The 13,052-nt window shown below is 42.5% G+C and overlaps 3 protein-coding genes across 6 annotated transcripts in view; 2 read left to right on the top strand and 1 right to left on the bottom strand.

Moving 5' to 3' along the window:
• Positions 1 to 370: 370 nt before the first annotated feature.
• zda (zonda) overlaps positions 371 to 13,052 on the bottom strand; it is a 117,536-nt gene continuing 104,854 nt past the window's right edge. Inside the window, exons 2-9 of one of the 3 annotated variants that reach the window (XM_065479230.1) lie at positions 2,162 to 2,243; positions 1,751 to 1,920; positions 1,564 to 1,698; positions 1,302 to 1,510; positions 1,112 to 1,253; positions 903 to 1,058; positions 649 to 852; positions 371 to 594 (exon numbers count right to left, since the gene is read on the bottom strand). In XM_065479230.1, the coding sequence (XP_065335302.1) occupies positions 508 to 594; positions 649 to 852; positions 903 to 1,058; positions 1,112 to 1,253; positions 1,302 to 1,510; positions 1,564 to 1,698; positions 1,751 to 1,915 (1,098 nt within the window). In that variant the 5' untranslated portion in view covers positions 1,916 to 1,920; positions 2,162 to 2,243 and the 3' untranslated portion in view covers positions 371 to 507. Of the gene's footprint in view, positions 598 to 648; positions 853 to 902; positions 1,059 to 1,111; positions 1,254 to 1,301; positions 1,511 to 1,563; positions 1,699 to 1,750; positions 1,921 to 2,161; positions 2,250 to 2,685; positions 2,708 to 13,052 lie in introns of those variants that run through there. The other 2 variants (XM_065479229.1, XM_065479228.1) reach the window with 2 other exon arrangements.
• eEF2 (eukaryotic translation elongation factor 2) lies at positions 3,212 to 8,087 on the top strand. Its single transcript, XM_065477775.1, has 8 exons — positions 3,212 to 3,368; positions 4,301 to 4,515; positions 4,581 to 4,774; positions 5,072 to 5,405; positions 5,460 to 5,829; positions 6,219 to 7,127; positions 7,189 to 7,371; positions 7,439 to 8,087. Exons 1-8 carry the CDS (start codon positions 3,366 to 3,368, stop codon positions 7,763 to 7,765), a joined length of 2,535 nt encoding a protein of 844 aa, XP_065333847.1. The 5' UTR covers positions 3,212 to 3,365; the 3' UTR covers positions 7,766 to 8,087.
• LOC135936427 (regulator of G-protein signaling 9-binding protein-like) overlaps positions 8,634 to 13,052 on the top strand; it is a 35,868-nt gene continuing 31,449 nt past the window's right edge. The window contains exon 1 of one of the 2 annotated variants that reach the window (XR_010574332.1): positions 8,634 to 8,918. Coding sequence is in view for 1 of the 2 variants with exons in the window: in XM_065479232.1 (XP_065335304.1) it covers positions 8,852 to 8,918 (67 nt within the window). In the remaining variant the exon portion in view is untranslated. The remainder of the gene's footprint in view (positions 8,919 to 13,052) is intronic. The other variant, XM_065479232.1, reaches the window with a different exon arrangement.

Below are 13,052 nucleotides of genomic sequence, written 5' to 3'. Positions count from 1 at the left end.
TCATCTGCTTAGAACATCCCGAATCCCGAGTGGCCGAGGTCTTTTATTGAAACGCCAGAAATGTGTCCCTAAAGCCACTGGAAAGTGGAAAGGCGCGATAATCAGCAAGTAGTGGCGAGTTCGCGCCGCTGCCTCTAAATTCACATTTTTTGTTCTCACAAAAATGCATAACCACCATAAAACATTTATTTGCTTTCTTCACAAAGCACATAAGAAAAACAGGATGCATTAATTATGTCTTGAGTACCTCCAGACATGCAGTTTTTACATCATAAACAATTAGAAGTGAATCATTTTTGTTCCTAGAACAAAAAATTGAAACTTTGGCATAAATTTTAAAACAGGAAGTAAAGAATTAAAAATGGTATGATTTATGCGTGCCTGCTTGGCATTTATTTATTAAAAGGGAATGTTGCCCAAAATCAACAAAATAATAACAATAAATTTGGAAGTTGTATTAATCATGAAAGTCTGTCAAGCAGCTATGTTCAGCCTATCACCTCGGTTTCAGAATGTTTTAAATTTGTAGAATAGAACGCCAGCTGCAACAGCAGCGGCGCTACCAGCTACAAGTTTCCACGAGTATTTGGAAACCTGCTGAGAGAGTTTGCGTTATTTGAAAGAAGACTTTTGCTGGCCTACACTTACTGGAGTATTTTCCTCTTTAGAGGATTTCTTGTCATCCTGCCCGAGCATTTTTCGATACAGGTTCTTCTGTTTGGTCAGTTCCTGTTTCGACTTGGCAACAACCTTGGCGAGCTCCTGCTGGATTGGCTTATTGTCTGGTTCAATTTTATTTGCCTCCTTCAAAACTTCAACAGATTTCTCGTAATCGCCTTTCTCTGCCAGAATCTAATGATGCCGTTAGTTCCCGATGAAAGTGGATATTAAGAGCAACAAACCTTTCCTTTTCTAAAGAGGGCTTTGATATTGTTGGGTTGGCACCTTAGGACATTTTCCACTGAGGTTAGAGCAGAGTCGAACGCTTGAAGTTTCATTTGAGACGCCGCGAGGTTATTGTAGACTTTGAGACGGTCAGCAAAAATCGCGTTTAAATCCTGCAAAAAACAAATCAGAACTGTCAAGTTAAGATAATCATAACGCGAATCACCTCATTGCTGTCTCTAGGCTCAACTCCTGCTGTGATTCCGCCGTCTCCATCAAGAAAGTCTAACGCTCTTCGGTAACACTGAACAGCCAAAGTGTGCTCGTTGCGCGAGAACCACCAGTTCCCTCTTTCTCTTTTCCTATTTCTGTTATTTTTTTTTCAGTGAGAGCTACACGTGAGGTGGTTGTATTACCCTATCTCTATTCTACGCTGGGCTGAGAGCTCTTCAAATTCAGGCTCTTCTTCTGCTCTCTGTAACTCCAAAGTGTAAAAAAGCACCGCTCCTCCAGGCACGTCTGGCTCTTTGCCAAGGCTTCCGTAACCAAATCTCGGGTGAACTTCAACTAAGGCCGTCTCTCCAACGTCCATCAATGGCACAGCCAAATCTAGCCCTTGCACCAGCTGTGTAACCAAACTTCAAATAAATGCGAGCAGCTTTTACGGAAAAAATTCACCTCTGCGTCCCCAACTTGAATTTCAAAGTTTTCCAACTTTTCTACCACAGTGCCATCCTCGAGTTTTCCTTCAATATTCATGTAGCACACATCTCCTCTTTGGGGTCTAGTTCCTGGATTTCCAGCTTTAAGAACCTGCAAAAAAGCGTAAGTAAGTCTTTGAGCACTTAGAAGATTGTAAAATAACCTTCTTCTTGAGTTGACCACTTCCCAAAATGTCAATCCACTCATCTTCTACTGCAGTTTCAGCTTTTTCATTTTTGCAACTTTCACTTTGCCCCTCCTGTTCCTGCTGTTTCTCCACCTCAGTCCTTTCAATCACCTCGAAAGGTTCTTCCAGTACTTCACTCATTTTCCCTGAAATCACAAAACTTAGTTAGCTAGTTCCCCAACCAACACGCATAATAGAAACTCCGTCAAATATGACGTAGCAAAATCGCAGCTGAGACGAAGAACTCATCTGCAATTTCTTACAATCATAAAATATAGCACACCTGATCACCACATGAAAATTTCGTAATTGAAGCGTGCCGAAGTTACAATCATACATTATATTCAATCTTGAAAGTTCAGATTGAAGCATAATTAAACATAATACCTTTCTAAGAACTTTGTTTTATCCGTCTAAATCGTATCACGGGAACCCCAAAAGTGATTTTACATCGAAGCAACCTTTATCTCTGCTTTACGGATCTTTGTTTATTTGTAGCACGTAGCACGTAATCATTGTAGCATACCCTTCGAAATTCCCGCTAATTTCGGTACAAGAACTTGCTCCATCTTTTGCATTCAATGGAAACCCAAGCTAGCAAGTGAAATTATTGCGTTTCCTTGATAACATTATTTCTTACTTAATCAATTTAAAATATTGTTTCCTTTCTACAGAAAAAAAACTTGTTATTGAGTAACAAGAAGTTAACCAAATCATGTTATTATCTATCTATACATTGTTATTAATTCCAGAATAAACCATATTAATATAGGCAGAGGCTGGTTTTGGGGTGATCTGGGGCGTGTTTCTTTTTCCCGGGTGCTGTTTTGAAAATCTCGCAGCCCAGGATCAAGTTCAGTGTACGTCATACTCTAATGTAAAAAACACTGAGTTATGCGCCATTTTGTCACCTGTTTGGTTCTCACCACCCAGTTATCGACACACTCCTTCGCTGACAGTGAGAAAGAGCTGGAACCTAGCTGGAACAATTTCACGAGCCAAAATGGCTACTTTGCCTATCCTTGGAGATGCCCATGCAGTGTGGGCCACCCCACCTCACAAGTTTGTTCCGGAATGAACGGATGCATGTGACATCTTTTGATGGGCGTGTGTACCTGACTTGTCAATTTCTTACCGGTTAACTAGCTTAGTACCAATTTCATTTGAGTACCGGTAAATTTTCGCAACTCTTACCGGGTTCAAAATACATTCCGGTCAAGTTTAGGCGTTTGAATTTAGATGAGATAAGATGGTTGAAAATCAAAGAGAGAGAATGACAGGTTGAAGGAAATTAAAAAGAACAATGTAAAATTAAAATATGTAAATGGGGTACATATTCATTCATCACATTTAACCGCATTTAACTGAAAATATCTAAATATCAGGTTTCAACTGGCCAGAAAAATTACCGCTATAACCGGTATACTTTGAAAAAAATAACCTTGTTTGTGACTACCGGTTATCGGTACACTTTCCATCACATGCTAAGCCCACGCACACAAGCCTTCTTCATTCTCGTTCCTTCTTGTTGAGTCCGCCATCGTAGCCGTAACCTTTCTACTATACAGAAGGAAATCGGCAAACATCCAAAATGGTAAGCGGGTTTTTATCATTATTCCCCTAAATTTTCGTTCCTTATACACTGGCTCATCGATTTATCGTTGACATGATTTAGATCCATGTTAATATCACTTATTATTTAACTTTAAAAATTCCATGTCTGTTGATCGCATGCACCGCGCCGCATACGGCTTGCTCCGAGCGTTGACACCATGCCAACGTGTCTCTTTAGCATTTCTCTTTTGAGTTCCTGTTTGACCAAATTTTCATGGAAAGTTATCTGATAATAGGGCCTATCGAGACTCTATCTCTCCCTGAGGTCGGAGCTTTTAGGGCCGACTCGAAAACATGAAATCCCGGACGCACATATGGCCGAAACACAGATGCATTATCCAATAACGCCGTTGTTCGGCCCACTAAACTAAACCGAACTAAGCGATCAAAGTCATTAAAAATCGCTTGAGGATCTCCGTAGTATGAACTCAAGCAGTCCTTTGCAGACTGGATTTTTTTGTTTTGTAGAAAGCTTCATACATACGCTTCTGTTACAATCCGCTTCTCATAATGCATTCGGGCACATGGTAGGACGCCACACTTCAGCTCGACTTCCTCAGGAAGAGAAAGCAACTTATCGGATTTTCCAATGAAGTTCATAAAATTTTACAGAACTTTTAATCTAACTGAATCATCAGTCGTATTCCTATTGCCCTATAGTTTATTGAGCCGCTATTATGGAGGCAACGGTGGTCCTTTATTCACTGCTTATATAAGCCAAAGCATCATAATGCTTATATAATTAGCATTCAAAGAAATTGGCGTAACATTTTTTGTTTTCACTTATATTTTTGCAAGTTACAACATGAGCTGTTGGGAAATGTTACCCTGATATTAGTTTTCGTTTTCTCCTTATAAATAAAATTGCACCTTCCGTTTGCTCTCTCACTCATGGCATGTTTCCGTTTTCAGGTGAATTTTACAGTAGACGAAATCCGTGTCATGATGGACAAAAAGAAGAACATCCGAAATATGTCCGTCATCGCTCACGTCGATCACGGAAAGTCCACCCTGACGGACTCACTGGTGTCCAAGGCGGGCATCATCGCCAGCGCCAAGGCTGGCGAGACGCGTTTCACTGATACGCGTAAGGACGAGCAGGAGCGTTGCATCACCATCAAGTCCACGTGAGTGCGCCATGCTTTGCAATGGGAGCAATAATTGACGGGAATGTCGATTTCTTTCTTTGCAGCGCTATCTCCATGTACTTTGAGCTGGAAGACAAGGATTTGGTTTTCATCACCAACCCTGACCAGCGCGACGCAAAGGAAAAGGGTTTCCTTATCAACCTGATCGACTCTCCCGGGCACGTTGATTTCTCCAGCGAGGTCACAGCCGCTCTCCGTGTCACTGACGGCGCCCTTGTGGTCGTCGATTGTGTCTCAGGTAAGCCAACGACTTGAGTTTATTCTTTATTGGTATTTCCTGCTTTAAAAAACTCATGACTGAACTAATTTCGCATTTACGTACATTTGAAAATGTGAAATTTTGAATTACAAAGCAATTGATCAGGAAATGCACGACAAGTGGATTTAGGAAGCGTGATGAATTGTTCTATTCACAGACCTGTTCTGAAAATCTTTGAAGAACTATAGAACGGCCATCTGATAACATTTCTTATCAATTCTGAGGCCGTTAAGGGTTAATTGAATTGATTGCTCATTTATTTTTGCACAATTGCAGGCGTGTGCGTGCAAACTGAGACTGTGCTGCGTCAGGCGATCGCTGAGCGCATCAAGCCCGTGCTCTTCATGAACAAGATGGACCGTGCCCTGCTCGAGCTGCAGCTTGAGAAGGAGGAGCTGTACCAGACCTTCCAGCGTATTGTTGAAAACGTGAACGTCATCATTGCCACTTACAGCGACGACGAGGGCCCCATGGGCATTGTGCGCGTTGATGCGTCCAAGGGAAGCGTTGGCTTCGGCTCTGGCCTCCACGGCTGGGCTTTCACCCTCAAGCAGTTTTCTGAAATGTATGCTGAGAAGTTCAAAATCGATGTTGTTAAGCTGATGAACCGGTAATTACTTTAAGGTTGTTTGGAATTTCATGTTTTAATTTCGCACCAATTCAGTCTGTGGGGAGAGAACTTCTTCAACCCCAAGACCAAGAAGTGGGCCAAGCAGAAGGAGGAGGACAACACCCGCTCATTCTGCATGTACGTGCTGGACCCCATCTACAAGGTGTTCGATGCCATCATGAACTATAAGAAGGAAGCGACAGCTGATCTGCTCAAGAAGCTGAACATTGAGCTGAAGCACGAGGATGCTGACAAGGACGGCAAGGCTTTGCTCAAGGTAGTGATGCGCACCTGGCTGCCCGCTGGTGAGGCCCTGCTTCAGATGATTGCCATCCACCTCCCGTCACCCGTTGTTGCCCAGAAGTACCGTATGGAGATGTTGTACGAAGGTCCTCTTGATGATGAGGCCGCACTTGCTGTCAAGGTGTGTATTGCCTCTACTCTGGCAGGAAATTATGCCTGTGATGCTAGTCCTCGGTGTTTGATGCAAAACCTCTCTCCTTCATTCCACGCTAGAGTCTTAATTGCTTTAGAAAATGGCGGACAAATTATTTAATTATAGTACATTTGTTGAATCCAAGAGCGGTATTTAATATTTTTTTGGTGAGTGGAGGTTGTGTCTTCAACAAATACTGACGGCTTCGCGCACAGCTAATGAAAACTTATTATTAAATGATGAATTGTTCTACTCACAGACCTGTTCTGAATATTCTTTGAAGATTACTGGAACGGCCATCTGAGATTTTAATCGTCTCTTATGAACATCTCTTGCGTGTGTACAGCGTCAACTAATCATGTTAATTTTCATTGCAGAACTGCGACCCCAATGGACCTCTGATGATGTACATTTCCAAGATGGTGCCCACCACTGACAAGGGTCGCTTCTACGCCTTTGGTCGTGTCTTCTCTGGCAAGGTTGCCACTGGCATGAAGGCCCGCATCATGGGACCCAACTACACGCCTGGTAAGAAGGAGGACTTGTACGAGAAGGCAATCCAGCGCACCATTCTCATGATGGGACGTTATGTCGAGTCGATCGAGGATGTGCCTTGCGGCAACATTTGCGGTCTCGTCGGCGTGGACCAGTTCCTGGTCAAGACCGGAACCATCAGCACCTTCAAGGATGCCCACAACATGCGCGTGATGAAGTTCAGCGTGTCGCCTGTCGTGCGCGTCGCCGTCGAGCCCAAGAATCCCGCTGACCTGCCCAAGTTGGTGGAAGGTCTGAAGCGTCTGGCCAAGTCCGACCCTATGGTGCAGTGCTTGATTGAGGAGTCTGGCGAGCACATCATCGCTGGCGCTGGAGAGTTGCATTTGGAGATCTGTCTGAAGGATTTGGAGGAGGACCACGCTTGCATTCCCATCAAGAAGTCGGACCCTGTTGTGTCTTACCGCGAAACTGTTTCTGAAGAGTCCAATCAGACTTGTCTGTCCAAGTCGCCCAACAAGCACAACCGTTTGTTCATGAAGGCTTGCCCCATGCCCGATGGTCTGCCCGAGGACATTGACAAGGGTGACGTCAACGCCAGGGACGACTTCAAGGTGCGCGGCCGCTACCTCTGCGACAAGTACGAGTACGACATCACTGAGGCTCGTAAGATCTGGTGCTTCGGCCCTGACGGCACCGGCCCCAACATCCTCATCGACTGCACCAAGGGTGTGCAGTACTTGAACGAAATCAAGGACTCTGTCGTCGCCGGCTTCCAGTGGGCCACCAAGGAGGTGCGTATCTTGGCCTGACTCTATTCCTTGACAGCATACTTAACGTGTTGCTTATTTTCAGGGTGTGCTCGCTGAGGAGAACCTGCGTGGCGTGCGTTTCAACATTTATGACGTTACTCTGCACGCTGACGCCATCCATCGCGGTGGTGGCCAGATCATTCCCACAACTCGTCGTTGCCTGTACGCATGTCTGTTGACTGCGTCGCCTCGTCTCATGGAGCCTGTGTACCTGTGCGAAGTTCAGGTAACCGCTGACCCTTCCTCTCGCCTCTCTAGCGATTTGACTAACCCGTAACGTTTTCCATTTGCAGTGCCCTGAAGTAGCCGTCGGAGGTATTTACGGTGTGCTTAACAGACGTCGTGGTATCGTCTTCGAGGAGGCGCAAATTGCCGGCACACCCATGTTCGTCGTCAAGGCGTACCTTCCGGTCAACGAGTCGTTCGGCTTCACAGCTGACCTGCGCAGCAATACTGGCGGACAGGCCTTCCCTCAGAGCGTGTTTGACCACTGGCAAATCATGCCTGGTGACCCGACCGAGGCTGGCTCCAGGACGTACCAGATTGTACAGGATACTCGCAAGAGGAAGGGCTTGAAGGAAGGCCTTCCTGACCTCACACAATACCTGGACAAGCTGTAAACACAACTCTTTTTTTAATTAGGCCATTAAAAAATATTTAAAACTATGATCATTAATTATTATTTTTCCAATGTTTCTTTTTCCATTCAAAGAGCTGATAAATGTGAAGGGTTTCTTTTTATTATCACTACATTATTTGTTGGACCCGAGAATTCTGAAACACATGACAAAAAAATCTGCAACTCGTTGCTAAACAACTGGTACGTCGAAAGACGAGCGTGCAACTTAATTTTCTACTGTTGATTCTGTTCTGAAGGAGGACTGCGCTGCTGCAATTGTCATTTTGTATAAATGACATTGAATAATAAAACAACAAAAATAATCATCTCGGTTTGATTTGTCTTGGTCACCATTCATCCTTAATATCAGAAGGAAAGATTATAAATTATAATTTAATAGCTGAGTATTATGAGGAATTTGCATATCATCATCTTAGCCAATTATAAGACCGATACATACAATTTCCATTCATTTCCCCATGCAGTATTGTAAAATAGTTTCAACTTTGACAAACTTAAAATAACAAAGCTTAAATCCTGTTGACTGGAAGTGCTAAAACATGACTTTTTGAGACGTATGCAAGAAAAAATCAATGAAGAAGCTTCAGGTGTGTTAAATTATTAAATCAGAACGCGCATATCTGAAATCAATCATGACCAAATAAATCATGAGTTGACCAAGACCTACTATAGCAGAACGACCGAAGGGTTAAGCCAAAAGCCTCTCTTGAGTAGCCAGCGGAGGTTGTTGCCACTTTGAAGAGCACCTGAGGAGTTGCTTGTGCAAATTTCGACGAGAAAGAAAAGTTTGGTGCAGCGCCCGCGGGGCGGCAAGGCACTGGCGCCGAGCGTGGGCAACACAGTCAGTCGCTTTCGCAGTGCGGAGGGCGGCGCGAGCAGAGCAAAAGCCTTCCACGCACGTGCGGCCGCTTGGCGGGGCTGATTGTTGCCGCGGCCGACTCGGGCCGAGCGAGCAGGGCACTTGTTGAAAGGCGGCGGCGGTGCTAGTGGCGGCGGCGACAAGTGCGACAGCACCAGCGCGGCCGCTCGGACGCAACGGCTCACCTACGCCGTGCCCAGCCCAGCCATGCACCGCAACTCCTCGCTCCCTGGGCCAAGCTCGGCCACCGCCAAGAAAGACCGCAAGACCAGGGGTGAGTGCTCACATCCAAAATTGTCCATTAATATTTCGTGGACCTCCCTTCTTGGTTACAGGGTAATTTTTTCTAATTCGAAGAATAAATTGATGCACATTTCGCACTGATGTAAAAAAAGAATGCGGCATTAAGTTACTACCGAGGGAACGCATTTTAGAATTTTATCGCGTTGTTGATGTGATGGAGAATGCTAATCCAGGGTGAATTTTATGAATTAGAAAATGGCCGTGTAACAAAAGAGACAATTTTTCCTTTTATGAGAAATTAATATGTATCTACGATATCAGTTTATTTTCTACAGTTAATATTTCTATGAATCCGATAAAACGATTTCTCTGAAAAATAAATCAAGATGCAAGCGTGACAGGGGAAAAATGTTATTGATGCACTGTTTTAAATAATTATTACCAATTATCGTCCCATATAACCACTACTTTTTATTTATGGTTTGCTATTTTTTTTCAATTTTATCAGTAAGATATGTTAACTGGAAATAAGGGTAATATTTTTTCTAATGTTCAATTTACTATTGAAAACAACTAAATATTATGATTTTTATATGCTGGTAAAACTGTTTTAAAAATGCATGAATTCCTGGCGAAGTTTTGGGCAACTAGAGACATTCACCTTTACCTCAAAGAGTGGAATAAAATTACCATATATTTAAATACGCATCTTTGATTAAATAAAATGCTTGAAGATAATGTAGCTTCAATAGGTTTTAATTTTACTTATTCGAGTTGTAATTATAAAACGAACAAACGAAGTAAGCAAGCATACAACGATAAAAAATCCAACAAAAATCAACAACTCGTTGAATAGTGAATGAAGTCTATTCTTTTCCACTTGACATTACTTTTTATAAAAAAGGATGACACATTATTCTTCACACCAACAATTTTAGTGAATATCAAAGAGATTCGACATCATACATTTTTTTATTTGCTTCGGGGGATGGAGTGATTTTCACTGCAAGCCACCGTTGTGGTTTGGCCACGCAAAGGGCAGAAAAGTGACCGTCGGCTTGCGGGCACTGCCTTGTGCCTGGCCATTATTTGGTAACCAAATCACAAACACGATCGGCCTCGAGCATGAGAGATTTACGATCGGGGAAATTGAATTTTTACTCTCACTGAGAGCGCGCCCGCGCTATCACACGCGATAACTTTTTTTGATCTCGTGCAATGAATAAGCACTTTTTCGGCGGCGTCTCCACTCTCGCGAGACGCGCGGCATTCTGTGCATTAATCAAATTCCTGAATGAATTGCGCCTTGGTGTCTCGGCGGGCGCCAGAAGGTGAAACCGGGAGTGTTCCACCAGTCAACCGCCACTGGCGAATGGCGAAGGGAAAGAATAAGAAATGAGCACGTCAAAGTCAGCGCAAAGAGGGAAATTGGCTCGTGTCGAGACGATCATTTTCGCGACCGACAACGCATTTAAATGTGCTTGTTACGAGGACGTCTCTCTTTGCACAAAATAAATGTTGTTTTTTCCACGCAGCGAACAAGTTCCGTCAATATTTTTTCAAGGAGTCCAGTAAGCTGAAATAAATAGCATTGGAACGTGCTCTGGTTCAGGCCGTGCTTTTGTCTGCACAAACCCTCATTTTGCAATAGAATTCACTATATTTACTCATACAATTTGTCCTTACAATTCCTTAGTCTGCATCAACCGCAAAAATTAAAAAGGAATAAAGAAAAAATCAAATTATTGGAAGAAGACCTGTTATAATGAAATAAAATGAAATGTCTGATGTTTTCTTTTCCTCCTCTATGAACGAATCTTCGAGTGCTATCTTCGATGACGGTTAACTTATTAAGAAATGATTCCATATATAGGATTGAAAATCCATGCATAAAATTTTTAATTTTACAATCAGAGTTACGATTTTAACCTGTTTTTTGGTACTGCACCGTGCAAACCTAATTAATCATAACAAAAATTTTCACCCTGGTTTTTAATCTTTTAGTTGGAGTTGCTCTTTTTTTCATCACTATATAGGCGTATTGTCAAAGTAGTTACTTAAAACACAAGTTATGCTAGGTGTTATTTCGGTTATTTCACTTCGTAATGTTTTCCAGGAAACATCCCCAGCTACATTTGACCCACCAAAACTCACCTTGCACACTGTTGGAGTTTTTTAAAAGAAAAAAATATATATTGTTAACAAGCTCGATACTAAAATAACAATAAGTGTGGTGAAAGCTGAAAAGAATTGTCAAGAATATGAGAGAGCTATTTGCAGTCATTCATCATTTATGGGGTCTCCTTGGCTTAATTGGTTGTATAAATGATATTTAGTGAGATATTTAAATTGAATGAATCACAATATTTTCGTCATTTATATAACGAACGTCATATTATATCAAATCCATGCTCGACAAACTAGGTTTTCGACCGTTGCAAAGCTGGTTTATGTTTTTTAAACCCTTCAACAAACACGCTCATTGTGTGACTGACAAATTTTCTTGCAGTTTGCAGGAAAAATAAATTGCTTGTTTGTTGGTACAAAAAAAAGTTGTATTGTAATTGGAGCTTTGCTGCCTTGCAAAATTGTGACAGCACAATGCTCCCTAACAACGGTCGAAGAGGAGCAAGAGCCGAAACGTGGCGAGCTCCCTGATAAAGCTTCCTGTTGATTGTTGACAAAGCGCGCTCTGATTGGTCAGCAGCGGTGGGCACCAAATGGGAAAAGGGAATGCGAAAAAGGCGCGATACGCGAGCCGGTTGTGATGTTCCGGGAACGCTCTCTCGCCCTCTCTCTCACAGCCTCGGCTCGGTCGATAAACGGTATGATTGCATGTGTGCCGGTCGGTCAGGGGGTGGCGGTTCGTCGAGCGGGTTTGTTTTGGTCGTTCGGTGCCACCTGTGCGCACTTCCACTTGCGACAACTCTAGCCCGAATCAAAACCAAAGGAGCCAATGAGCCAGCTCCTGTTTTATTTACCCTCTCTTGTCCACGCCGAGTGGGTAGAAAGGTGAACTTTGCGGCCTAATTAAATGGAAACGAGCTGTCTGGAGTGCGGTGTGCGCTTCACACTCGTCAAAATCTGTTGCTTTTTTACTTTTGTGAACAATGAAATGCCTACGGCTCTTGTAAAATTTGCCATCACCTGGGAAAATTAATTATTCAACAAAATTAAAACTAACCACAGGCAAGACCCTAAAACGAAAAATGTAAATAATTGAGCAAGCGCGTTTTATAAATAATTATTTAAAAGCTGGTGTACTGTGTAGGAGCATGAATCCTTAGAGGCTCATTACTCATTTCCTTGATAAAATATCTGGATAATGCCAATTTTAATATTATTTGAAATACCACAAACCATTCCAATTTCACTTCGTTTGAGTAACTTTTACAAGCAAATATTGGACTACCACTGTCGAAATGAGCATCTTTATGACTATTTACCTATTTATTACCTATATTTACCAATTTGAATTTCTTGGACAAAATCACTCAGAATAAGAAAAGGGAATAAATAAACTTCAATATACATAGTTAACTTTAAGTTTATATGAAGGAGAAAATAATCTAAATTTGGTGCGTTATCATTTTCCAACGAATAGCCCACAGAACTGAGGTGCCTCGAAATTTGAGGTGCCTTGCAACTCTAATTTTTCAGTAAAATCTGTTAACCCTTGCCAAGTGACTGTGTTCGTGGAACATTTATGATAGGATAAACTGGATAAACTTTCCCACGTGTGAATCTTGAAATAAATTCAATATGAGCTCTATTATTTGGAACAAAAGAGTTAAGAAGCCGTGAAGGAGTCACATTTATCAGATTATTTACGTTTGGAAGAGTGTTATTTCAATAAGTGCAATAATTAACGGATTAGGCTGCAAAGTTTGAGCGCTGTTCAAACAGCACATTATGGATGATTAATCTGTGTTCCAAGGCACTCTCGGTGCGAAAGTCTTAGTTAAAAACGCTTTTAGTGGATGAACCTTTGATACTTTGCTCGGTTCGTCGACGAGTTCCACTTGGACGGCGTTTATGCAAATGTGTGCCATCGTTCGCCGTTATTTTTTGCTCTCGCACAAATCCACAAAAGCAACGTTCTCTCTAGCCTGCGCGCGTTGCAGCTGTTGAATTTTGCAGGCGCCGACAGCGATTTCTAAAGAGC

The sequence above is a fragment of the Cloeon dipterum genome, chromosome 2, assembly GCF_949628265.1.
Source record: "Cloeon dipterum chromosome 2, ieCloDipt1.1, whole genome shotgun sequence".
Lineage (NCBI taxonomy): Eukaryota > Metazoa > Arthropoda > Insecta > Ephemeroptera > Baetidae > Cloeon > Cloeon dipterum.
This window is presented reverse-complemented; position numbering and strand designations above follow the sequence as displayed.